This window comes from Mesoplodon bidens (genome assembly GCF_964165515.1).
Source record: "Mesoplodon bidens genome assembly, chromosome: 10".
Lineage (NCBI taxonomy): Eukaryota > Metazoa > Chordata > Mammalia > Artiodactyla > Ziphiidae > Mesoplodon > Mesoplodon bidens.
Window position 1 is genome coordinate 48,040,792 of NC_138172.1, and position 25,194 is coordinate 48,065,985.

At 41.2% G+C, this 25,194-nt stretch overlaps 2 protein-coding genes across 5 annotated transcripts in view; one reads left to right on the forward strand and one right to left on the reverse strand.

The window, feature by feature from the left end:
• Positions 1–216: 216 nt before the first annotated feature.
• Positions 217–4,590, reverse strand: KIAA1143. The gene is made up of 3 exons (XM_081247129.1): positions 4,435–4,590; positions 1,379–1,523; positions 217–472 (listed from the first exon to the last, which is right to left on the reverse strand). Exons 1-3 carry the CDS (start codon positions 4,540–4,542, stop codon positions 255–257), a joined length of 471 nt encoding a protein of 156 aa, XP_081103255.1. The 5' UTR covers positions 4,543–4,590; the 3' UTR covers positions 217–254.
• Positions 4,591–4,729: 139 nt separating this feature from the next.
• Positions 4,730–25,194, forward strand: part of KIF15 (kinesin family member 15) — a 79,302-nt gene continuing 58,837 nt past the window's right edge. For all 4 annotated transcript variants that reach the window (XM_081245625.1, XM_081245624.1, XM_081245626.1 and 1 more), the window contains exons 1-5: positions 4,730–4,821; positions 11,389–11,431; positions 11,917–12,100; positions 13,301–13,377; positions 17,335–17,372. In XM_081245625.1, coding sequence (XP_081101751.1) covers positions 4,803–4,821; positions 11,389–11,431; positions 11,917–12,100; positions 13,301–13,377; positions 17,335–17,372 — 361 coding nt within the window. In that variant the 5' untranslated portion in view covers positions 4,730–4,802. The remainder of the gene's footprint in view (positions 4,822–11,388; positions 11,432–11,916; positions 12,101–13,300; positions 13,378–17,334; positions 17,373–25,194) is intronic.

Genomic DNA, 25,194 nt, shown 5'->3' on the forward strand with positions numbered 1-25,194 from the left:
CAGTGAACGTGTATCTTTTTTTTTTTCTTTTAATGTTTTATTTTTATTTTTTGGCCACACCGTGCAGCCTATGGAATCTTAGTTCCCCAACCAGGGATCGAACCTGTGCCCCCTGCAGTGGAAGCATGAGGTCTTAACCACTGGACAACCAGGGAAGTCCCTGAACTTGTATTATAATAGGAAAAAAAGATGTTATTTAAAAAAATACTCCGTATGTTCTTAAAGAAGACTAAGTCCAAAATATTTATTTACACTTATTCATTTTCATCTTCATTGTCAAAAGAAAGGAGGCTACTATTTTTGATTTGCTTTCGTGAGTTGTTTTTAACTAAATCCTGCTTATTTATTTCATCTTCTTCATTTGTCTTCTTCTTTTTTGAGCTTGCTCTTAAACCGGAATATTTTTCATCTGAGGAACGCTTGACTGGTTTTCGATACATAATTCTTCCATCAGCTGAAGCTGGTTCTTCATCTGCAGCAAAAAACAAAGTTAAAAAACTTTCTTTCTCTTGTTATTTTGACTTTATCAGAGAGTCAAATGGCAAGAAAATCTCATACGGTATTTATGGATGTCCTTGAGTCAATTCCGTCTGGTCTTCTCCACTGCCTCTAGCTATATAGCCACAAGACATGCAGTCACTTAATAAAAACTCATGTACAGGGCTTCCCTGGTGGCGCAGTGGTTGAGAGTCCACCTGCCGATGCAAGGGACATGGGTTCGTGCCCCGGTCCGGGAAGATCCCACATGCCGCAGAGCGGCTGGGCCCGTGAGCCATGGCTGCTGAACCTGCGCGTCCGGAGCCTGGCTCCGCAACGGGAGAGGCCACAACAGTGAGAGGCCCGCATACCGCAAAAAAACCCAAAAAAACAAAAAAACAAACCTCATGTACCAAACGAAGTATAGTGTAATATTGCCAGTCCCCAATTCATTACAATCAGGCTATATTTTTTAAGTATTTCGAAAAGCAATTGTTTGGAACTCCAGCATTTCCTCCTAAAGCAATGTAATAAATACTACAAATAATGAAAAAAATACTATATAGCATACCACACTTCAGGCACTAATTAAATACACCTCTGTTGACTAGTTTGTAAACCTAACCAGGTATTTTTTTAAAAAACAGGATGTTTTTACTTAAGTTTGTACTTAATCCTTATAACAGCCCAATAAAGTGGGCACAACTTGTCCCCATTTTACTGATGAGGTAACTGAGGCTGAGAGGTGAAATAACATGTTCAAGGTAACACATCTGGTAAGTGTTAAAGCCAAAGTTTGAACCTAGGACTGTCTCCTTCAAACATACCATACCACTGTATAAAATGATTTCATACCTAACTCGTTAAGTTGGTAGAAAAACCAGCTTACTTTCAGACATACCTGCTCTGGCAGCCTTTATTTCTGTTTTAATTTTCATGACTTCTTCAACTGATAGGTCTCCCTTTTTTAAAACCACCACTTGGGGCTGTTCATCTTCTTTGTCACTGTGATCATCATCTTCACCTGGGAGCTGAAGCTGGATTCTCTAGGAAAAAACACAAACATAACATTTAAGTTGCTGACCTTGAACTAAATACAACCACTGTCTCTGTGAGAAACTGTAATTACTAGAGTGAGAAGGGTAACTTTATTGACTAAATGTGTTTGGCAATGAATTTTCAAGTAACTCTTAAGAATCTAACCTCACCAGAGTAGGGAAGAGGTCCTGCCAGCTATCCTGGGGTGCCTGTCCAAGGAAACTGGTTTCCATTTCAGCAGGACCCCAGCTTGCAGTTCCTGACGTCAGGGGCCCTCTGCTTCATGTTGTGCCAGCATTCAGCCTACTCAGGGTAGTGCTGACTACAGGAGTTCTCTCTGCTCTTCATCAACCCTTTTCATTTACATCTCTTCACAAAGTGTGACAAAAAATAAACACCACCAAAGTACAGAAAACGGCAAGTAAAAGGTCCTCCTTCACCTACTTCTGCTCATCTTTACCCCCTTCCAGTAGGTTGTTTGGTAGGTATCCTAAGTGTTATTCTAAGTGTATAAAAATACGGAGGTACAGAAAACATTTTGTATACAAACAAGACACGGAACATACTACTATATGACTCGCTTTCGTTTTCCTTTTTAAATTATGAAATTTACCAAACATAAAAAAGTACAGAAAATAACAGAAACCATGCACTGACTCTACAGGTGCAACAAATGGTAATATTTGGCTAGTTGACTGAGATTTTTAAAAAATGTCAGATATCATATAAGCCCCACTCACCCAAGTTTTTTACTCAAAAAAACCTTTGCACAATGCCTAGAGATACATATGGCATCATCTATTTTTAAAAATCACTGCCCAGTATTTAATTATACATATGGTTATCTCATGGTTTATTTGACCAGTTCTTTGTAAGTAAAAATTTTGGTTGTTTCTAGTTTTTTTCTACTATAATAAAATTTTTGCACATTTTTGTTCACTTTTGCAAACTTATACATAGATAAATTCCTCGAATGGAAATGCTAGGTTGAAAGGCACGCACACCCACCAGACATTATGCAAATAGCTTGTCAGTCCACCTCTTACAGAGCCTTCCTTGTCTCCCAAACAGGGCAACAAAGCCCTGCAGGATCTGGCTTCAGTCAATAACCACAGCTATAATCTTAAACTATAATTATATAGTGATTTCCCATGAAACTCTTTTCTTTTTGTTAACAGATTCCTAGAATGATTATACTGCCAAAATGATTAAGAATGAAGTTGGTTTCGCAAACACAGGAACCTGGGACATCTGTCTATGGAAAAGTCTGTTGATCAAATGTCTTAGCCCGAATGACTGATATTAATTGGAAAGTTTCCCCCCCCCAACCCCCCGAGTTCTCCTAAGATAGCATTCTAAGCTGCAATCTTCAAGGTGTTAACTAGGCACACACATGATCATCACTAGGACCTGAAGCAAACTATAAAATTAGGTCCATATTCTCCTCATTGCTGAAACCATGTCCCTTTTCTCAAACCTCATCCTCTTTGCTATAGTCACTGTTTTTGGTCCTGGGCACCAGTCACTCCCTGATCATCTTATCTCTATCCAAACATGCTCCTTGTCACCTACTGAATAGTCCATATGGCCTCACCTCTATCAGTCCCTCAATCACTTCTAAACACAGTCAGTCCGTGACTCACTATCTCTACACCTTTACCCATGCTGTTCCTTCCATCTCTACCTGCTGACTTACCTATGCTCAAGATTCAATCTAAATGTCCCTTCCTCCATGAAGCCTTGCCTGATGATAACCACAGTCATCTAACCAATGTTAACTTGTCACCCACTACTTGGTGCCACAGGCACTGTACTAGGAAAATATAGAGGGATTAAGATACTTAGAGTGTTCGATTTAGTGGTGGAGATACCCAAGAGAGCAAGTAGTTGCCATGCATAATGATGAGTATTGCAGATAAGATGCGGATAGAGTGAAGAGAAGAACAGAGGAGGAGTTACTGTCTGGGGGAGGTTCAAAGGGCTTCACTGAGGTGGTGACCTGTGAAGGCTGAGATGAGGCAGGCAGGAAGGTGTTAAAGAATAGGGCATTTTGGAGATCCATCTCTTTGTCCTTTCAGAGCCTGGCCCAGGGCCTGGATTTAGCACATACTCACTGGATTAACTGCATTTAAGCCAATCTTGTGTCCTTCTACTAAGTGACTTGAGGGGTGGGTCTTTGTGCAAGTGCTAAAAACAAAGTGCTAAATAAATTCTCTATTTCTCCACACATGCCCTAAGCATAATAGTCTCTTTCCATTAAAAAAGGTAGGGCAGATTTTGATGTGAATCAGTTCGGGTAGGAGCCTCGGGGGGCTTAGAAGTTGGCTCCCACCGATCCCCGTTTCTAACTATCCAGGTGTGGCTCCTTCCTGAAGCTCCTCTTCTTCTATTGAGATCCAAGATATAAAAGGTTTTTGCTTTCCGTTTTTTTTTTGTTTGTTTGTTTTTTGTTTTTGGTGACAACAAGCACAGAAGTAGATCTAGGGCATTCATTAAGGATGTTTCAGACTCAAGGCTTAGGATATCAGGTCATTTGATCGAGTGGCCTCAGTTTCTTTACCTGGAAAATGGGACGACGCTACCACCCACACTGCTAACTACAGGTTATGGGATAAGCAAGTGAAAACGAAGAGAGGAAAATGATCTTTCTTAACCGTCTACCAAGGACGAGGCGCTTTACCTGCGTGAAGTCATTTTCAAGAACACAGCAGCACTGTGAAAACGACAAATAGCTTCCTGGGCGAAAGAGGCAGTAGTTTGTTTGAAGATGACCAGCCTGGGGTCCGAGGACACTCGGACTACGGGCCGGGCGCGGGTGCGAGGAGGGACCCATCAGTATCTGGCCTCCAAGTCAAGCCAGAAGCTGGAACTGGCGGAGCGGGCCGCATTTCTGCGGTAACGGGACTGGCCCGGGCTCACCTTGGTTTCTACCGTGGGCCCTTCCTCGTAGCCGATCCGTTCCTTGAAGCGGGCCAGGAACGCCGGCTCGGCTGGCCGCACGTACGACACCTGGTTCCGCTTGCTCATAGCCGCGCTACAGAAAAACAGGATGCCCCAGCCGCCTGGAGACTGTACAGAGGCGACGGCGCTTACTCGTGACGTCACGTCGGCCCCGCCCCTGACACAGGGCCTGGCAACATGGCAGCCTCCGTGCTGGCGTCAACGTTCGACCTGAGCGCCAAATTTAAATTCGCGGCCATCTTGAGTGGGCGGAATCTCCGCGCGCGGCTGGGCTGGGAGTGAGTGCAGTCGCTCCGTCGGTCTCGGGGTCGAGGGGTGAGGGCACCATGGCGTCCGGCTGTAAAAGTAAGTGAGAAGCCCAGGCTTCGTGACCCCGTCTCCGCCCCCAAATACGAGCTTTCCTGCTGGGCGGGAAGGGCAGGAGCGGACTGAGCGGCGGGGGATGTTTGAAATCTCCCTCTGTCTCTCCAAGATAATACACTAATGGAACAGCTCTCTTCCCTTTCGTCTATGTGTTGGGCGCACGCTACGAGCCTGGCGCAATTCTAAGCTCTGGGGCTGAGCAGAGAACCGGAACCGAGCCCTCATCCAGGCGCTTGGCTCCTAAGCGACCTTCTGGTTCTTCCCTCCCGTTCTCGGTCCTGCTGTTTCGTCGCTGGCCTCTTCCCGAGTCCGGACCCGGGCTGCCTCTCTAGGTATCTTCGCCTGAGGGTCGGCTCCAGCTCTCACTACTTTCTGCGTATTTCCACAATACTGACTTTCCTGAAGGGAAGAACTTATTCTTGTTCCAAGCATGTCTTTCTCTTTTGGAGGGTCCGCTATGGACTCTCCTTAGGTAAGGGACTTTTAAAGCACAGAATTCAGTAGTGTCTTTATATTCTCACAGTCCCCTTTTTCTTCTCCAGGAGACCCCTTCAATTTCTTCCTTTTTCTCATAGAAGGGAGCCTGTCATTTTTGCTTTTGATAAACCGTTCAATTTTACTAATTTCTTGGTCCTTTGCTGTTCCTGTATACGTGCCTCTTACATCGCCTAACCCTTTAAGGAGTCTTGGTTTTTCAAAGCTGATTTTGAGCTGATTAGATGGATTTGTGTGAATGGTATGAATGGTAACGAGGCGATGCCTATGTTAGAAGATTGAAGAAATGGTGAATTTTTGGTGTTTGAACCTTTCAATAACGTTAATGCTTTTAGCTGTCAGTTGCAATTCTTTCCTGATACGTTTGTTGTTTTACTTACCTTTTAGGTCCATCATACCATTAACACCTCATTATGCTCTCTTTTTCCATCTAAAATGTTCCTTTTCCTCCCCCATTTTCAGTATTCAGGGAATATTAGCACACAAATTGGTACGTTATTGGAGCAAAATGTTGATCGCGCTTTCTGCACAATCACAGTGTTCAGTAAATCTGGACTCAAGCAAGAGAATTGATGTTTGTGATATTAGAACATCTGTTTATTTAATGGAAAGTGACATATGTATGTGACTGTGTTAAAGGACTCTGTCCTGTCTGTACACATCAGGAAGTGATGGGAGAGCTTCCCTGGTGACACAGTGGTTAAGAATCCACCTGCCAATGCAGGGGACACCGGTTCGATCCCTGGTCCGGAATGATCCCACATGCTGCAGAGCAGCCAAGCCCGTGCGCCACAACTACTGAGCCTGCTCTCTGGAGCCGGCGAACCACAACTACTGAGCCATGTGCCACAACTACTGAAGCCTGCACGCCTAGAGCCCATGCTCCGCAATAAGAGAAGCCACCGCAATGAGACACAGCTCCCCTTTATGATGGTGGTGATTTCCACGGGGAACTCTCCTGCTCCTTTAAGTTTGTTAGCAAAGTTGAGGTTGATGACACCCCAGGTAAGTGCATTCCCAGCAGGCTAGAGACCAGGAACATGGAGTGGGAACACAGGGAAGGAGAGAGCCCATGCAGTGCTCCCTGCAGCTCTTACTTTTGTGCTCATGAAGGTTATTTCTTGTGACAACACTGGCACCATGGGTTGCTGACTGAAATCAGAGAAATGAGAATGTGAAATAACCCTCATGAAATTGACTGAGTTTAAGAGTCCTTTTCTGAACTTAATCATATTTGGTTAGATGATCCATAGCTATCTGGACTGCAGAGTAAGCAACTAAGGTTGGTTGGTTGGTTTGTTTTTATTGAGGTATAGTCGACTTACAGTGTTTCAGGTGTACAGCAAAGTGATTCAGTTACATATATTTTTTAAATTTATTTTATTTTATTTTCTGATTGTGTCGTCTGCCCACTCTAAATTCTTTTTTTTTTAACTTTTAATTTTATATTGGAGTATAGCCAATTAACAATGTTGTGATAGTTTCAGGTGCAGAGCAAAGCGACTCAGCCATACATGTACATGTATCCATTCTCCCCCAAACTCCCCTCCCATCCAGGCTGCCACATAACATTGAACAGAGGGTTCCCTGTGCTATACGGTAGGTCCCTGTTGGTTATCCATTTTAAATATAGTAGTGTGTACATGTCAATCCCAAACTCCCTAACTATCCCTTTGCCCCACCCTTCCCTCCTGGTAACCATAAATTCATTCTCTAAGTTTGTGAGTCTGTTTCTGTTTTGTAAATGAGTTCATTTGTATCATTTCTTTTTAGATTCTGCGTATAAGTGATATCATTCTCCTTCTCTGTCTGACTTAACTTCACTCAGTATGACAATCTCTGGGTCCATCCATGTTGCTGCAAATGGCATTATTTCATTCTTTTTTTTTTTTTTTTTTTTTTTTTTTTGTGGTATGCGGGCCTCTCACCGCTGCGGCCTCTCCCGCTGCGGAGCACAGGCTCCGGACGCGCCCACTCAGCGGCCATGGCTCAGGGGCCCAGCCGCTCCGCAGCACATGGGATCCTCCCAGACCGGGGCACGAACCCGCGTCCCCTGCATCGGCAGGCGGACCCCCAACCACTGCGCCACCAGGGAAGCCCTATTTCATTCTTTTTAATGGCTAATATTCCATTGTATATATGTACCACATCTTCTTTATCCATCTAGTTGCTTCCATGTCTTTGCTATTGTAAGCAGTACTGCAATGAACACTGGGGTGCATGTATCCTTTCGGACCATGTTTTTCTCTGGATATGTGCCCAGGAGTGGGATTGCAGGGTCATATGGTAGCTCTTATTGTTGAATTGTCTATTTCTCCCTTCATTTCTTGTCATGTATTTTGGTGCTTTGTTACTAGGTGAATATATGTTTGTTATTTTTTTTAAGTAATTAATTTTATTTTTGGCTGTGTTGGGTCTTCGTTGCTGCACATGGGCTTTCTCTAGTTACAGCGAGCGGGGCCTACTCTTCGTTGCAGTGCGCAGGCTTCTCATTGCGGTGGCTTCTCTTGTTGTGGACAATGGGCTCTAGGTGCGTGGGCTTCAGTAGTTGTGGCTCGCGGGCTCTAGAGCGCAGGCTCAGTAGTTGTGGCGCACGGGCTTAGTTGCTCTGCAGTATGTGGGATCTTCCTGGACCAGGGCTCGAACCCGTGTCCCCTGCGTTGGCAGGTGGATTCTTAACACTGCACCACCAGGGAAGTCCCTGAGTATATGTTTATATCTGTGTTATCTTCCTGGTAGTTTGACCTTTTTATCATTATAAAAAATGTTCTTCTTTATCTCTAGTAACTTTTTTTTTTTTTTTTTTATGTTTGGCTGTGTTGGGTCTTCATTTCTGCGTGAGGGCTTTCTCCAGTTGTGGCAAGTGGGGGCCACTCTTCATCGCGGTGCGCGGGCCTCTCACTGTCGCGGCCTCTCGTTGCGGAGCACAGGCTCCAGACGCGCAGGCTCAGTAGTTGCGGCTCACGGGCCCAGCCGCTCCGCGGCACGCAGGATCCTCCCGGACCGGGGCACGAACCCGTGCCCCCTGCATTGGCAGGCGGACTCCCAACCACTGCGCCACCAGGGAAGCCCCTAGTAACTTTGTTTTAAAGTCTGTCTGAAATCTATATAGCCACTCCTGCTTTCTTATGATTGCTGTTTGCATGAGATAATCTTTTTTCATCCTTTTACTTTCCATATGTTTATATCTTTGAATCTAAAGTGTGTTTCCTTTAGATAGTATATAGTTGGAGCATGTTTTTTCATCTTAGTCTGACAATCTCTGCCTTTTGATTGGGTTGCTTAATCCATTCACATGTTGTTATTGATTTGGTTGTATTCACATCTGCCATTTTACTTTTCATTTTCTATATGTCACATGTTTTTTATGTTTCTCTGTTCCATCTTTACTGCTTTTTTAAAAAAATTTTATTGGATTATAGTTGATTTATGTTGTGTTAGTTTCAGGTGTACAGCAAAGTGAATCAGTTATACATATATACATATATATAATACATATATCCACTCTTTTTAAAATTCTTTTCCCATGTAGGCCATTACAGAGTATTGAGTAGAGTTCCCTGTGCTATATAACAGGTCCTTATTAGTTATTTATTTTATATATAGTACTGTGTATATGTCAATCCTAATCTCCCAATTTATCCCTCCCCACCTGTTACGCCCTGGTAACCATAAATAATTTGTTTTCTACATCTGTGACTCTATTTCCATTTTGTTACTGCTCTTTTTTTTTTGGAGGGGGGCCATGCCACATGCAGGATCTTAGTTCCCCAACCAGGGATCGAACTCGTGCTCCCAGCAGTGGAAGTGTGGAGTCCTAACCACTGGACCACCAGGGAACTCCCTGCTTTCTTTTTTTGAAGTTTTTTTTTTTAATGCTTGCTCTAAGGTTTAACATATACATCTTAACAGTGTCAGCTCTATTTTTGGCTGCGTTGGGTCTTCGTTGCTGTGCGCTGGCTTTCTCTAGTTGCAGCGAGCAGGGGCTATGTAGCTTTATTCCCTTTCACCCCTTCTTTGGTATTATTGTTAAACAAGTACGTCTATTGTTAAAAACCCAACAATACATTACCATCTTTAGTCATTTCCTTAGGCTGTTACAGCTTTGTTCCTACCCACCTTCCTTGTGCTATTATTGGCAAATATACATATGTTTCTATATGTTGTAGCCCAACAATACACTATATACATATTATTTTATACAATTGTTTTTTAGGTCAAGTAAGGGGAGGAGAAAATAGGCATTTCTTTTTTTTTTTTTTTTTTTTTTTTTTTTGCGGTATGCGGGCCTCTCACTGTTGTGGCCTCTCCCATTGTGGAGCACAGGCTCCGGACATGCAGCCTCAGCGGCCATGGCTCACGGGCCCAGCTGCTCCGTGGCATGTGGGATCTTCCCGGATCGGGGCACGAACCCGTGTCCCCTGCATCGGCAGGCGGACTCTCAACCACTGCACCACCAGGGAAGCCCTCTTTTGTTTTTTATAATTATATAATCACTGTTACCTGGTGCTCTTTGATTTTTTTCGTGTAGATTTGAATTTTACTGTCTGTGGTCACTACTTTCAGGCTGAAGAACTTCCTTTACTATTTCTTGTAAGGTGGGCCTTCTAACAACAAACTCCCTCTCTAATTCCTCTGGCCTCTGTTGTTTCTGCTGAGAGTCAGCTGTTAATCTGATTGGGGTTCTCTCATAAGTAATGACTCTCAGCATTTTTACTATGATGTATCTGTGGATCTGTTTGTGTTTATCCTTTTTGGAATTTGTTGAACTTCCTGGATGTGTAGATTGCTTTTTAATGAATTTGGGAAGTTTTTGGCCATTATTTCTTTGAATTTTTTCTGTTCTTCTGTTCTTTCTCCTGCTACTCCCCATTTATGTATGTTGGCATGCTTAATGACGTCCCACATTTCTCTGAGGCTCACTTCACTTTTCTTCATCCTTTTTTCTCTCTGTTCTTTGACTTTTATAATCTCTATTGATCTATCTCAGAGCTTGCTTGCTCTTTTTTCTGCCAGTTCAAATCTACTTTGAGCCATTCAAGCGAATTTTTATTTCACTTGATACACTTTTCAACTCCAGAGTTTCCATTTGTTTCTTTTTTATAATTTTTCTTTATTGATATTCTCTATTTGATGTGGACATTGTCCTCATACTTTCCTTTAATTCTTAATTTTGATTTCCTTTAGTTCTGTACATGTTTATAATGGCTACTTTGAAGTTTTTTCCTGACAAACCCAGCGTGTAGGCACTCTCACAGGCAGTTTCTGATGCCTGCTTTTTTTCTGGTTTATGGATCATACTTCCTTGTTTCTTTGAATTCCTTATAATTTTTTTGTTAGAAACTTGACATCTTAGATAATATGTTACAGCAACTCTGGGTACTACTGGTCTCCCCATTCTCTAGGATTTATTACTTACAGCAAGAGGAGAATACCGGGATCTTTCCCAAAGCAGACTCTCCCTGAACCGCAAAATTGGGGAAGTTTTAAGCTAAGCGTACATACATATTCATGAAGGAACTTGATTGAACTGAGGAAATTTAGCATAGATTTGGGGCAAAGGTCGACAAGAGTCCAAGCCTTAGTCGATTGAAGTCTGGAGGGTCACCATCGTAATTCCATCCTCCACCTGACTATGGGCCTTAGTTCCTGCAGAACTCAAAGGTATGTTATTATGTATATCCCTTGAGGAACCTGGACGCTGCCCCAAGGCTGTACTGTGGTTTCTCGACTGCTCCTCCTTGTTTCTGCATTTCCTCCCTCAAGGTCATTAATTATTGAGACCTGTTTGAGGGCAAGCATTGCGCCAGGCTTAGACCAAAATGGGTTCTCTTATGTCAAGAAAGCCATTCCTGGTTCTCTTTCTCCGGGGACCCCCTAACCTATCTGCTTCCAGTTAGAATGGAGTGGAAGATCTAGGCTTGTCCCCTGTCATGCCCAGGCCAGGGAGCCGGGAGACTGAGGAGTGTCAGCAACTGAAGAATAGGCTAGAAGAATGGGGTTTTCATGTTGTACTTTTAAAAACCTTTAATGACTTCTTATCTTTTTTTCTAGCTGAGTTACGCAGTGTGACAAATTGTCAGTCTAACCAACCAAGGTAAGGAAAAAATCTTGTTGATGAGACCAAAAGAATTAGGGATGTAGTATTCTTAAAACAACCATTTAGCATAGTAAGTAAGGGTTTCTTGTTTCAGCATTAAGCTTTGTCCTCGGCTACCTGGAAATATGGAAAAATCACATCTCCTCCCCAGCCTCTGTCCCCTCACCTTCCAGGCTAAAAGATAGAATCCGTAACATCCCTTGGGATGACTTATTTTATTATTGCTATTAAAAAGGAAGTCAGAGACAAGCAGAGCTTAGAGCTGCCTTTCAGATGATTTCAAGTAAAGGCTTTTGAAGTTGGCTGATGTGAAGCAAATCAATAAAGGCTGTGGGTTATGGGAGACTCTTGAAAAAAGGTAAACGTAAATGGGTAGATCTCGGACTTTGTTGGGGAAACTCAGAATAGAAACACTAGAGGTAATATGAGGCTTAGATCCTTTTTCTCCAGTAAACTTAGCTGCTATATCTTTTTGTCTTTAGTAATGAAGGCGATGCTATCAAAGTTTTTGTGCGAATTCGCCCACCTACAGAGGGTTCTGGATCAGCTGATGGAGAACAAAACTTATGCCTGTCTGTGCTGTCCTCTACGACTGTCCGGCTGCACTCCAACCCTGAGCCCAAAACCTTCGTATTTGATCATGTGGCAGAAATGGACACCACTCAGGTAATGATGATTTTGGGAACTCAACTTTTCATTTGGAATATATAAGATTCTGTTATTTGGGAGGATTTCACTTCTGGTCTCTTTAGTTTGACAGATCTCAGATAAGGAAGCTCAAACATTCCATAAATATTTAAAATTTAATATTATTAAATATTTTTCTTCCTTCATCAGACTTTGTACTAGAATGACAAGCCTGCTTTATTTTCCCTCTCCAACCTGTGATGGAGGTTGGTGAAGGTGTACTTTTCAGAGCCACTTGGATGATTGATAAGTAAAGTTGAACTACCTGGTTTAAGAAGTGTCTTTTTTTTTTTTTTTTCTTGCGGTACGCGGGCCTCTCACTGTTGTGGCCTCTCCCGTTGCGGAGCACAGGCTCCGGACGCGCAGGCTCAGCAGCCATGGCTCACGGGCCTAGCTGCTCCGCGGCATGTGGGATCTTCCCACACTGGGGCACGAACCTGTGTCCCCTGCATCGGCAGGCGGACTCTCAACCACTGCGCCACCAGGCAAGCCTGCCACATTTTTAAAAAGTAAAAAAGAAACAGGTAAAATTAGTTTTAATTCTGTATCTTATTTAACCCAGTATATCTAAAATACCATTTCAACATGTAAGGAACATAAAGCAAGTTATTAATGAGATATTTTTCCATTCTTTTTTTTTTTTTCATGTTCAGTCTTCCAAAACTGGTGTATGTTTTATACTTACAACACATCTCAAGTTGGACTAGCCACGTTTCAGGTGCTCTGTAGCCATATGTGGTTCATGGCTACTATACTAGACAATGCAGATCTACAAATTCTTGCATTGTTGATAAGGCTGCATCTATTTATATATAAAAATGAAAATAACAATCAGATGTTGATTATTTAGTATAAGCTTGTGGGACAAGTACTGAAGAACATATAGGGCTATGTATTTTATGCTGATACCAGTATAATACTGCATGCAGTATGCTAAATTCTATATAAACTCTAGATGTGAGGTTTAAGTCTATAATTGCATAGGAGATTAATGGACATAATTATGTTTACAGTTTTATCATCTTAGCTATTTTAGCCTTTTTCCTATAGTAGATATAATTTTCATGTTATTGCAAATGAAAATTTGCACACACATTTTATTATATTTTAGAATGTAGTTTAGGAAAAATGTTTTCATTTTTGTGAAATGTTAACATATTTGGTGCTTAACATTTATAGGAGTCTGTGTTCTCAACTGTGGCCAAAGGCATTGTGGAGTCTTGCATGAGTGGCTATAATGGTACCATCTTTGCATAGTAAGTTGTTCATTGTTTCCTTATACAAGGGTACAATAGTAAGTGCTTCTATTTGTTTCCTATGGCTTCTGTAACAAATGACCACATACTTAGTGGCTTGAAACAACACAAATTTATTTTCTTACAGTTCTGTAAGTCAGGAGTTTGACGCCGGTCTCTGAGCTAAAATAAAGGTGTCAGCAGGGCTGTGTTCCTTTCTGAAAACTCTAGAGGAGAATCTAGAATCTAGTTTTCCGACTTCTAGAGACCATGTACATTATTTGGCTTACAGCCCCCTTTCTCCATCTTCCAAGCCAGTGACATGCAACTCTTGCTCTTCCTTAGTCATGTTGCTCTCTGACTGAGGTGGGCATGTTCTTTAATTTTAAGAACTCATGTGATCTGATTGGCCCCACCTGTGTAAGCAAGGTGGAAGGGATTAAACTCTACCTCCTGGAGAGGATCTACATGTTATCCGGGATTCTTCTGTAAGGAAGATTTGTCTTTTTGCCCCATTAATTAATTCATTCATTTATATGGTATGGACTTACATATATTTATTTCATACTTTGGGTTATAATCTAATGCTACCTTATGTTTATCTTGTTGCTTACATTGTTCTAGCTTGGCCATTGGGAGCTTTTTGAGGTTGGTTTCTGTGTCCCTTTGACATGTCACATGCTTTCGTTTTTTTGAGCACTTCCTTTACGATGCTACAGCATGCTCCTGGCTCATCTTATATTTTCCCTGTCTGAGACCTAGAATCAGCCATTTTGGCAAGGAGCCCTGGTTCCTTTTGTTGGAGAATGGTGTTTAGAAACTAAGGGCACTCGGTATGTTTGTTGCTACTGGAGTGTCATTGCTTCTAGGCCTTTTCAGCAGATAGAGCTAGGTAATGTATGTATACTAAGTCATGTATACAGACATATCTATAATTGTTTCTGTTTCTATCCATTTCTATATACAGTAAGGTAAACTTGAGTTCATACTGATGTCTCTGACTCTAATCCAAGGGTTTAGAATCCACGTGGGTTCATTCTAGCCTTTCTTTCTTGTTTATCTGTAACTTCCCTTGCTGACTGAGAAACCCGGGCTCCCACTGCTACCATCCGTTTATTTATTTGTTCATCCCCAGTACACATGTAAAGCAGTTTCAGAATTGTTAGCCTGTATCCCTGTGAAGAACAAATTTACTGCGTACAGTGTTTATGTACAGATCCTTTTTTTTTTCCTTAAGTCCTACAATTTCTAGTCAAAACCTCATTTTGTAAACTTACTTAGGCCAGCCCCTTTTCCACCTATACCTTTCAGTGCAGTATGTCATGAACTTGTAATTCAATTAGATGCATTCCATCCTGGGGTCTCTGACATCCTAGTTGATGTGTTTTGTTTGTTTATTTAGTTTGCATACTTTAAAGTTCACCCTTTGTGATGTACAGTTGCATAGTGTTTTGACAAATGCAGAGACCCAAGCATTTAGCACCCCTATAGAAGAGAACAGTTCCTCCACCTTCAAAGTTCCTCCTGTTTGTCCCATTCATAGTCAGCCACTCCTACCCGCCCCCCCACAACCTCTGGATACACTAATAAATTTTCCATTCCTATAGCTTTGCCTTTCCCAGAGTGTCATATGATTGGAATCATACAATATTTAGCCTTTTGGTTCTGGCTTTTTTCATTTAGGATTTGTCTATGTTGTTGCATGCATCAGTAGCTTTTGCTTTTTCTTTCTTTCCTTTTTTTTTTTTTGCTGAGTAGTATTTTACTGTGTGGATTTACCACCGTTTTTTTTATTCACTCCCCTGTTAAAGGATATCTTTGTTGCTTCCAGTTTTTAGCAATTATGAATAAAGTTGCTACAAACATTCAAATATTGCGTTTTGTGTGAACATAAGTTTTCAAATCACTTGAGTAAATACGTAGGAATACATTGCTGGGTCATATAGTATAAGAAACTGTCATTCTGTCTTCCAAATATATATTGAAAGTGCATGATGATGGGAATTCCCTGGTGGTCCAGTGGTTAGGACTTGGTGCTTTCACTGCCAAGGGCCTGGGTTCAATCCCTGGTCGGGGAACTGAGATTCTGCAAGGCTCACAGCGCAGCCAAAAAAAAAAAAAAAAAAAAAGTGCATGATGATTCTGAGTTTCTAAATGCTGGCAGCCTTAAAATACTGCTCTAGGTTTAATGTTGGAATGTAAGCTGACAACCTTGGCAGTTCTACAAGGTCAGTTTTTTTTACAAGGTGAATCATTTCAGATTTATTTCATAAATAGGAATATAATTTGTAGTACAATTATTTTTTCCTTTTCTTCTAGCAAGACTTCCTAATTTTATTTAGAACCAGAGGTTTTTAATAGGATGTAGTGAATTATGTAATTAATTTTGAGCAGCTGATGCTTTTTGTGTGTGTGTGCCCTTGGTTCATCTGTAATTGCCTCAAACTACAAGAAAATAAAAAATAAGAAGTTTAAAGCTTGGATTCATCTTGTGCACAAATTCTTCCTTGAAAATTTGCCTCTGCCTTTCATGCTTACTTTTCAGTTGTGTTCAGCAGAACTAAATATTCTCTCTTGACCTGTGAAGCAGATAACCATTTTCTCATGTCTTCTCAAGAAAAAAAAAAGATTTTTTTTTTCCACAGAGTATTTTGAGTGGTAAAGTTCAAAAATCAATTTGAAATAAGAGCCATAATTACCAGAGATTATATGTCTTCAGAACTGTTTTCTTTGAAGATCCTTAGGCATACTAATTATAATATTTAACTTGAAAATTGCCTTTGGTAGTCGAGGGCAGAAATGAGAAACATACGGCGAGAAGTGAGCATTGATTTATTGGTTGGGTGAGCATGCTTTCTGGTTTACTTTAGACAGTCTCAATTCTAGAGTTACTGTTAATAGTGTCCCCTTCACTTTCAAGTAGGACGCTCAACAATATCCATTTCTTATTCTGAGTTAACTGAAGAACTTTTTTCCCCCTACTTCCCAAAGAAAGAGGTAAACAACTAGATTATACTGTTTTCTAGCTCTTGGGAGCATTGAACCAAAAAGTAAACTCAAAATTTTATATTTGTGCCATGAATCCAATGTAAACACATTTAACATCCTAATTGACATCTATATTCAACATACATTTTTATTTTGTTTTTATTTTTTAAATATTTATTTATATTTATTTTGGCTGCACCAGGTCTTAGTTGTGGCACGTGGGATCTTTAGTTGCGGCATGTGGACTCTTAGTTGTGGAATGCATGCAGGATCTAGTTCCCTGACCCGGGATCAAACCTGGGCCCCCTGCATTGGGAGCATGGAGTCTTACCCACTGGACCACCAGGGAAATCCCTAAATTTTAATTTTTTTAGTTGTTTCTTGGTGTACCTGAGGAGATATGACACTATACAAAAAATAAAAATAAATAAAGCCTATAGCATAAGGATGTTTTTAATTGCTTTATTTTTAAATGAAGACATTTTAGTATCTTTTAAAGGCAGAATTTAGGAAGATAATTGCTGCATTATTTAGAATAGCAAAATTGGGGAAAAAAAGTCTAGTTGGTTCTGATTAAATAAATTATGATACATTCATGGAATACTATGTAGCCATTAAAAATAAAGAGGCAGATCTCTATTTACCAACATAGAAAGATGTGTGAGATAAAAATTTAGGGGAAAAAACAGGTTGCAGAGAAGTATGAATAGCATCATTCCAATTTTATAAATAAAAATTAAATGAAAACTCTGATGGCCATATCTGTATAATCCAGAAGCATTTATTAGACAGTTAAGAGTGGTTAAGTCTTAGTGGTAGAATAGGAGAGAAAGAAAGTGTATCATTCACTTTTTACCTGATATAATTTTTAAAAAGAAAGACAATTAGTTCTTTGTGGGGAAAATTTATATACTAGTAGACCATATTAAAATAGGGTAGTCTTCTAAATTTCATGTGTGAAAATAATATATGAAACATTCTTTTTTACAGTGGACAGACTGGTTCAGGGAAAACATTTACTATGATGGGTAAGTAAATTAGAGATTAACATTTACTGGCTTAGTCTACTCTTTTTGTGATGACAGAACTTAGTATATTTTTTGGAAAGGAATACTTACTGGTATATGATGTTGACCTCTTAAAATTAGGGTTATTTCCCAAGCTTCTGTCAGATTGCGGCTTCCATTATAGCAAAGTCTGTGTTTTTATCTATGTTCCCAGCTCAATGCTTAGCACAGAGTATGTGCTCAATGAACAATTTTTGAAGTGGGTTTAATGAACTTTTATATATTATATACCTGTATAACCACTACCCAGACCAAGATTCCTAATCCGTAACTACTCCCACTGCTGTCCCCTGACATATGTATTACTCTGACTTCTGTCATCACTAGTTTCGCTTGTTTTTGCACTTCTACAAATGAAATTTTACTGTATTTAATCTTTTATATATGGCTTCTTTCTCTCAGCCTGAGGTTTGTCAGATTCACTAATGTTATGGCATGTAGTAGTAGTTTATTTCCATTGCTGTATAATAGATTATTGTATGAATATACCACATTTTCTATTATTTTTTATAATAGATCTTTATTGGAGTATAATTGCTTCACAATACTGTGTTAGTTTCTGTTGCACAACAAAGCAAATCAGCCATATGCATACACATGTCCCCATATTCCCTCCCTCTTGAGCCTCCCTCCCATCCCCCCCATCCCACCCCTCTAGGTCATCACAAAGCACCAAACCAACCTCCCTGTGCTATGCTGCTGCTTCCCACTAGCCAAATACTTGGCATTCAGTAGTGTATATATGTCAATGCTACTCTCACTTCGCCCCAGCTTCGCCCTCCCACCCCATGTCCTCAAGTCCATTCTCCATGTCTACCTCTTTATTCCTGCCCTGCAACTACGTTCATCAGTACCATTTTTTTTTTTTTAGATTCCATATATATGCATTAGCATATGGTATTTGTTTTTCTCTTTCTGACTTACTTCACTCTGTGTGACAGACTCTAGGTCCATCCACCTCACTACAAATAACTCAATTTCGTTTGTTTTTATGGCTGAGTAATATTCCATTGTGTATATGTGCCACATCTTCTTTATCCATTCATCTGTCGATGGACATTTAGGTTGGTTCCATGTCCTGGCTATTGTAAATAGTGCTGCAATGAACATTGTGGTGCATGACTCTTTTTGAATTATGGTTTTCTCAGGGTATATGCCCAGTAGTAGGATTGTTGGGTCATATGGTAATTCTATTTTTAGTTTTTTGAGGAACCTCCGTACTGTTTTCCATAGTGGTTGTATCAGTTTACATTCCCACCAACAGTGCAGGAGGGTTCCCTTTTCACCACACCCTTTCCAGCAATTATTGTTTCCATCTCTTTTGATAATGGCCATTCTGACCGGCATGAAGTGATACCTCATTGTAGTTTTGATTTGCATTTTTCTAATAATTAATGATGTTGAGCATCGTTTCATGTGCCTCTTGACCATCTGTATATCTTCCTTGGTGAAATGTCTATTTAGGTCTTGTGCCCATTTTTTAACTGGATTGTTTGTTTTTTTCATATTGAGTTCCATGAGCTGTTTGTGTATTTTGGAGATTAATCCTTTGTTTTATTTCATTTGCAAATATTATCTCCCATTCTGAGGGTTGTCTTTTTGTCTTGTTGATGGTTTCCTTTGCTGTGCAAAAGCTTTTAAGTTTAATTAAGTCCCATTTGTTTATTTTTGTTTTTATTTCTGTTACTCTAGGAGGTGGGTCAAAAAAGATCTTGCTGTGGTTTATGTCAAAGTGTGTTTTTCCTATGTTTTCCTCTAAAAGTTTTATAGTCTCTGGTCTTACATTTAAGTTTTTAATCCATTTGGAATATATTTTTGTATATGATGTTAGGTAGTGTTCTAATTTCATTCTTTTACATGTAGCTGTCCAGTTTTCTCAGCATCACTTATTGAAGAGGCCGTCTTTTCTCCATTGTATGTTCTTGCCTCCTTTGTCGTAAATTAGGTGCGAATATGTGCGTGAGTTTATCTCTGGGCATTCTGTCCTGTACCGTTGATATGTATTTCTGTTTTTGTGCCAGTACCATACTGTCTTGATTACTGTAACTTTGTGGTATAGTTTGAAGTCGGGGAGCCTGATTCCTCCAACTCCATTTTTCTTTCTCAAGATTGCTTTGGCTATTCGGTGTCTTTTGTGTTTCCATACGAATTGTAAGATTTTTTTGTTCTAATTCTGTGAAAAATGCCATTGGTAATCTGATAGGGATTGCATTGAATCTGTAGATTGCTTTGGGCAGTATAGTCATTTTCACAATCTTGATTCTTCCAATCCAAGAACATTGTATGTTTCTCCATCTGTTTATGTCATCTTTGATTTCTTTCATCAGTGTTTTATAGTTTTCTGAGTACAAGTCTTTCGCCTCCTTAGGCAGGTTTATTCCTAGGTATTTTATTCTTTTTGTTGCAATGGTAAATGGGAGTGTTTCCTTAATTTCTCTTTCAGATTTTTCACCATTAGTGTATAGGAATGCAAGAGATTTCTGTGCATTAATTTTGTATCTTGCAACCTTACCAAATTCATTGATTAGTTCTAGTAGTTTTCTGGTGGCATCTTTAGGATTCTCTATGTATAGTATCATGTCATCTGCAAACAGTGACAGTTTTACTTCTTCTTTTCCAATTTCTATTCCTTTTATTTCTTTTTCTTCTCTCATTGCTGTGGTTAGGACTTCCAAAACTATGTTGAATACGAGTGGTGAGAGTGGACATCCCTGTCTTGTTCCTGATCTTAGTGCACATGCTTCCAGTTTTTCACCACTGAGCATGATGCTTGCTGTGGGTTTGTCATATATGACCTTTATTATGATGAGGTGGGTTCCCTCTATGCCCATTTTCTGGAGAATTTTTATCATAAATTGGTGTTGAATTTTGTCAAAAGCTTTTTCTGCATCTATTGAGGTGATTATATGTTTTTTGGTTTTTTTTTTTTGGTGGTACGCGGGCCTCTCACTGCTGTGGCCTCTCCCGTTGCAGAGCACAGGCTCCGGATGCGCAGGCCCAGTGGCCATGGCCCACGGGCCCAGCCGCTCCGTGGCATGTGGGATCCTCCCGGAGCGGGGCACGAACCTGCATCCCCTGCATCGGCAGGCGGACTCTCAACCACTTCGCCACCAGGGAAGCCCGATCATATGGTTTTTATTCTTCAGTTTGTTAATATGGTGTATCACATTGTTTTATTTGCGTATATTGAAGAATCCTTGCATCCCTGGGATAAACCCCACTTGGTCATGGTGTATGATCCTTTTAATGTGCTATTGGATTCTGTTTGCTAGTATTTTGTTGAGGATTTTTGCATCTATGTTCATCAGTGATATTGGTCTATAATTTTCTTTTTTTGTGATATCTTTTTCTGGTTTTGGTATCAGGGTGATGGTGGCTTTGTAGAATGAATTTGGGAGTGTTTCTCCCTCTGCAATTTTTGGAAGAGTTTGAGAAGGATTGGTGTTAGCTCTTCTCTAAATGTTTGATAGAATTTGCTTGTGAAGCCATCTGGTCCTGGACTTTTGTTTGTTGGAAGGTTTTTAATTCTGGTTTCAATTTCATTACTTGTGATAGGACTGCTTATATTTTCTAATTCTTCCTGGTTCAGTCTTAGAAAATTGTACCTTTCCAAGAATTTGTCCATTTCTTCATGGTTGTCCATTTTTTTGGCATATGGTTGTTGCAGTAGTCTCTTATCATCCTTTGTATTTCTGCAGTGTCAGTTGTGATTTCTCCCTTTCATTTCTAATTTTATTGATTTGCATCCTCTCCCTTTTTTTCTTGATGAGTCTAAGGATTTATCAATTTTGTTTATCTTCTCAAAGAACCAGCTTTTAGTTTTATTGATTTTTGCTATTGTTTGCTTCATTTCTATTTCATTTATTTCTGCTCTGATCTTTATGATTTCTTTCCTTCTACTGACTTTGGGTTTTCTTTGTTCTTCTTTCTCTAGTTGTTTTAAGTGTAGGGTTATATTGTTTATTTGAGATTTTTCTTGTTTCTTGAGGTGAGATTGAATTGCTGTAAACTTTCCCCTTAGAACTGCTTTTGCTGCATCCCATAGGTTTGGGGTCATCGTGTTTTCATTGTCATTTGTTTCTATGTATTTTTAAATTTCTTCTCTGATTTCTTCAGTGATCTCTTGGTTATTTAGTAGCACACTGTTTAGCCTCCAGTGTTTTTGTTTGTTTGTTTGTTTGTTTGTTTTTTGCGGTACGCGGGCCTCTCACTGTTGTGGCCTCTCCCGTTGCGGAGCACAGGCTCCGGACGTGCAGGCTCAGCGGCCACAGCTCACAGGCCCAGCCGCTCCATGGCATATGGGATCCTCCCGGCCCGGGGCACGAACCCGCGTCCCCTGCATCGGCAGGCGGACTCTCAACCACTGTGCCACCAGGGAAGCCCTAGCCTCCAGTGTTTTTTTACACTTTTTTTCCTATAATTGATTTCCAGTCTCAGAGCATTGTGGTCAGAAAAGATGCTTGATATGATTTCAATTTTCTTAAATTTTTCAAGGCTTGGTTTGTGAACCAATATGTGATCTGTCCTGGAGAATGTTCCATGTACACCTGAGAAGAAAGTGTATTCTGCCACTTTTGGGTGGAATGTTCTATAAATGTCAATTAGATCTATCTAGTCTATTGTGTCATTTAAAGCTTGTGTTTCCTTATTTATTTTCTGTTTGGATGATCTGTCCGTTGGTGTAAGTGAGGTGTTAAAGTCTCTTACTATTATTGTGTTACTGTCAATTTCTCCTTTCATGGTTGTTAACATTTGCCTTATGCATTGAGGTGCTCCTCTGCTGGGTGCATAAACATTTTTAATTGTTGTATCTTCTTCTTGGATTGATCCTTTGATCATTATGTAGTGTCCCTCCTTATCTCTTGTAACAGTCTTTATTTTAAACTCTATTTTATCTGATATGAGTATTGCTACTCCAGCTTTCTTTCTTTCTTTCTTTCTTTCTTTATTTATTTATTTTTGGCTGCACTGGGTCTTCGTTGCTGTGCGCGGGCCCCCTCTAGTTGTGGCGAGCGGGGCCCACTCCTAGCCACGGTGCAGGGGCTTCTCTTGTTGCGAAGCATGGACTCTAGGCGCACAGGCCTCAGCAGTTGTGGCACGTGGGCTCTAGAGTGCAGGCGCAGTAGTTATGGCGCACGGGCTTAGTCGCTCCGCGGCATGTGGGATCCTCCCGGATCAGGGCCCGAACCCGTGTCCCCTGCACTGGCAGGCAGACTCCCAACCACTATGCCACCAGGGAAGCCCCCAGCTTTCTTTTGATTTCCATTTGCATGGAATATCTTTTTCCAGCCCTTCACTTTCAGTCTGTATGTGTTCCTAGGTCTGAAGTGGTTCTCTTGTAGACAGCATATATATGGGTCTTGTTTTTGTATCCATTCAGCCAGTCTGTGTCTTTTGGTTGGGGCATTTAATCCATTTACATTCAAGGTTATTATCGATATGGATGTTCCTATTACCAGTTTCTTAATTGTTTTGGGTTTGTTTGTTTGTTTTTAACATCTTTATTGGAGTATAATTGCTTTACAATGGTGTGTTAGTTGGGTTTGGTTTTTTCTCTTTTTTTTGTGGTACGCGGGCCTCTCACTGTTGTGGCCTCTCCCGTTGCGGAGCACAGGCTCCGGACGTGCAGGCTTAGCGGCCATGGCTCACAGGCCCAGCCGCTCCGCGGCATGTGGGATCTTCCCGGACTGGGGCATGAACCCATGTCCCCTGCATCAGCAGGTGGACTCTCAACCACTGCGCCACCAGGGAAGCCCCAGTTGGGTTTGTTTTTGTGTGTCTTTTTCTTCTCTTGTGTTTCCCACTTAGAGAAGTTTCTTTAGCATTTGTTGTGGAGCTGGTTTGGTGGTGCTGAATTCTCTTAGTTTTTGTTTGTCTGAAAAGCTTTTGACTTCTCCATGGAGTCTGAATGAGATCCTTGCTGGATAGAGTAATCTTGGTTGTAGGTTCTTCCCTTTCATCACTTTAAGTATATCCTGCCACTCCCTTCTGGCCTGCAGAGTCTGCTGAAAAATCAGCTGACAACCTTATGGGGATTCCTTTGCGTGTTATTTTTTTGTTTTTCCCTTGCTGCTTTTAATATTTTTTCTTTGAACTTAATTTTTGTTAGTTTGATTAATATGTGTTTTGGTGTGCTTTTCCTAGGGTTTATCCTGTATGGGACTCTCTGTGCTTCCTGGACTTGGGTGACTATTTCCTTTCCCATGTTTGGGAAGTTTTCCATTATAATCTCTTCAAATATTTTCTCAGACACTTTCTTTTTCTCTTCTTTTTCTGGGACCCCTATAATTCGAATGTTGGTGCATTTAGTGTTATCCCAGAGGTCTCTGAGATTGTCTTCAATTCTTTTCATTCTTTTTTCTTTATTCTGCTCCTCGGCAGTTATTTCCACCATTTTGTCTTCCAGCTCACTTATTCCTTCTTTTGCCTCGGTTATTCTGTTATTGATTCCTTCTAGTGTATTTTTCATTTCAGTTATTGTGTTGTTCATCTCTGTTTGTTTGTTCTTTAGTTCTAGATCTTTGTTAAACATTTATTTTCTCAATCTGTGCTTCCATTCTATATCTGAGATTCTAGATCATCTTTACTATCATTACTCTGAATTCTTTTTCAGGTAGATTGCCTATTTCCTCTTCATTTATTTGGTCTTGTAGGTTTTTTTACCTTGCTTCTTCATCTGTGACATATTTTTTTGCTGTCTCTCTTTTTTTTTTTATGAGTGGGATTGTGTTCCTGTTTTACTGGTTGTTTGGCCTGAGGCTTCCAACACTGGAGTTTGTAGGCTCTTGGGTAGAGCTGGGTCTTGGTGCTGAGATGAGGAACTCTGTGAGACCTCACTCCGATGAATATGTCCTAGGGTCTGAGGTTCTCTGTTAGTCCAGTGGTTCAGATTCCGAGCTCCCACTGCAGGAGCTTCAGTCCAACCTTGTGCTCACAAATCAAGATCTCGCAAGCCACGTGGGGTGGCAAAAAAAAGAGAACAATAACAAAGTAAAAAATAAAATTAGACTAGGAAACTAATAGATATATTAGAAAGAATCTAACAATAAAAATATAGATGAATCAACAGCCGGAAGGTACGTGAGTACCACAATAGTAAAAAAAGAGGAGGAGGGAGAAGAAAAAAAAGGAAAGGAGGGGGGGAAGGCCTTGGCTGTGGAGAGCAGGGCCTAAGCAAGGGTGAGGTTTGGGCGGTGGGTGGGGCCAATGCTCAGCACCCACAGGGCTGGAAAAGGTGCTGGGGGCTGTGTGGGGGTGGGGCTTAGGCTCAAGGAACAGAAGGGGCCCAGGCATGCCCCCCACCCCTGGTCTCAGAGGGCGGGGGACCTCACCTGGGAGCCCAGCAGGCTACCTGGGCTTGAGTGGGTGGGGCAAACGCCCTCCTCTCCTCTCTTGCTCCTCCCGTCTGGGGTCTGGGAGGGCCCTTCCCACCTGCCAATCCTGATCTCCCTGTCCTCCCTCCTATACCCCCAGGACCAATTGGGGGTGGGCCTTGGAGGGCAGGGAAGTGGTCTGGGAGCTCAGTAGGCTCCCTGGGCCCGAGTGGGCGGGGAAAACACCCTCTGCTCCTCTCCTGCTCCTCCTTGATGGCCCCTCCCACCTGCCACTCCTGATCTCCCTGGCCTCCCTCCTGTGCCCCCAGGACCCATGCAGCCTGGATGGGGCTTTGTGGTGGGGGGACTGGCTTGGGAGCTCAGCAGCCTCCCCGACACCAGTGGGCCAGGCAATTGCCCTACGCTCCTCTCCCACTCTTCCCGGAGAGTCCCTCCCACCTCCCTCTCCT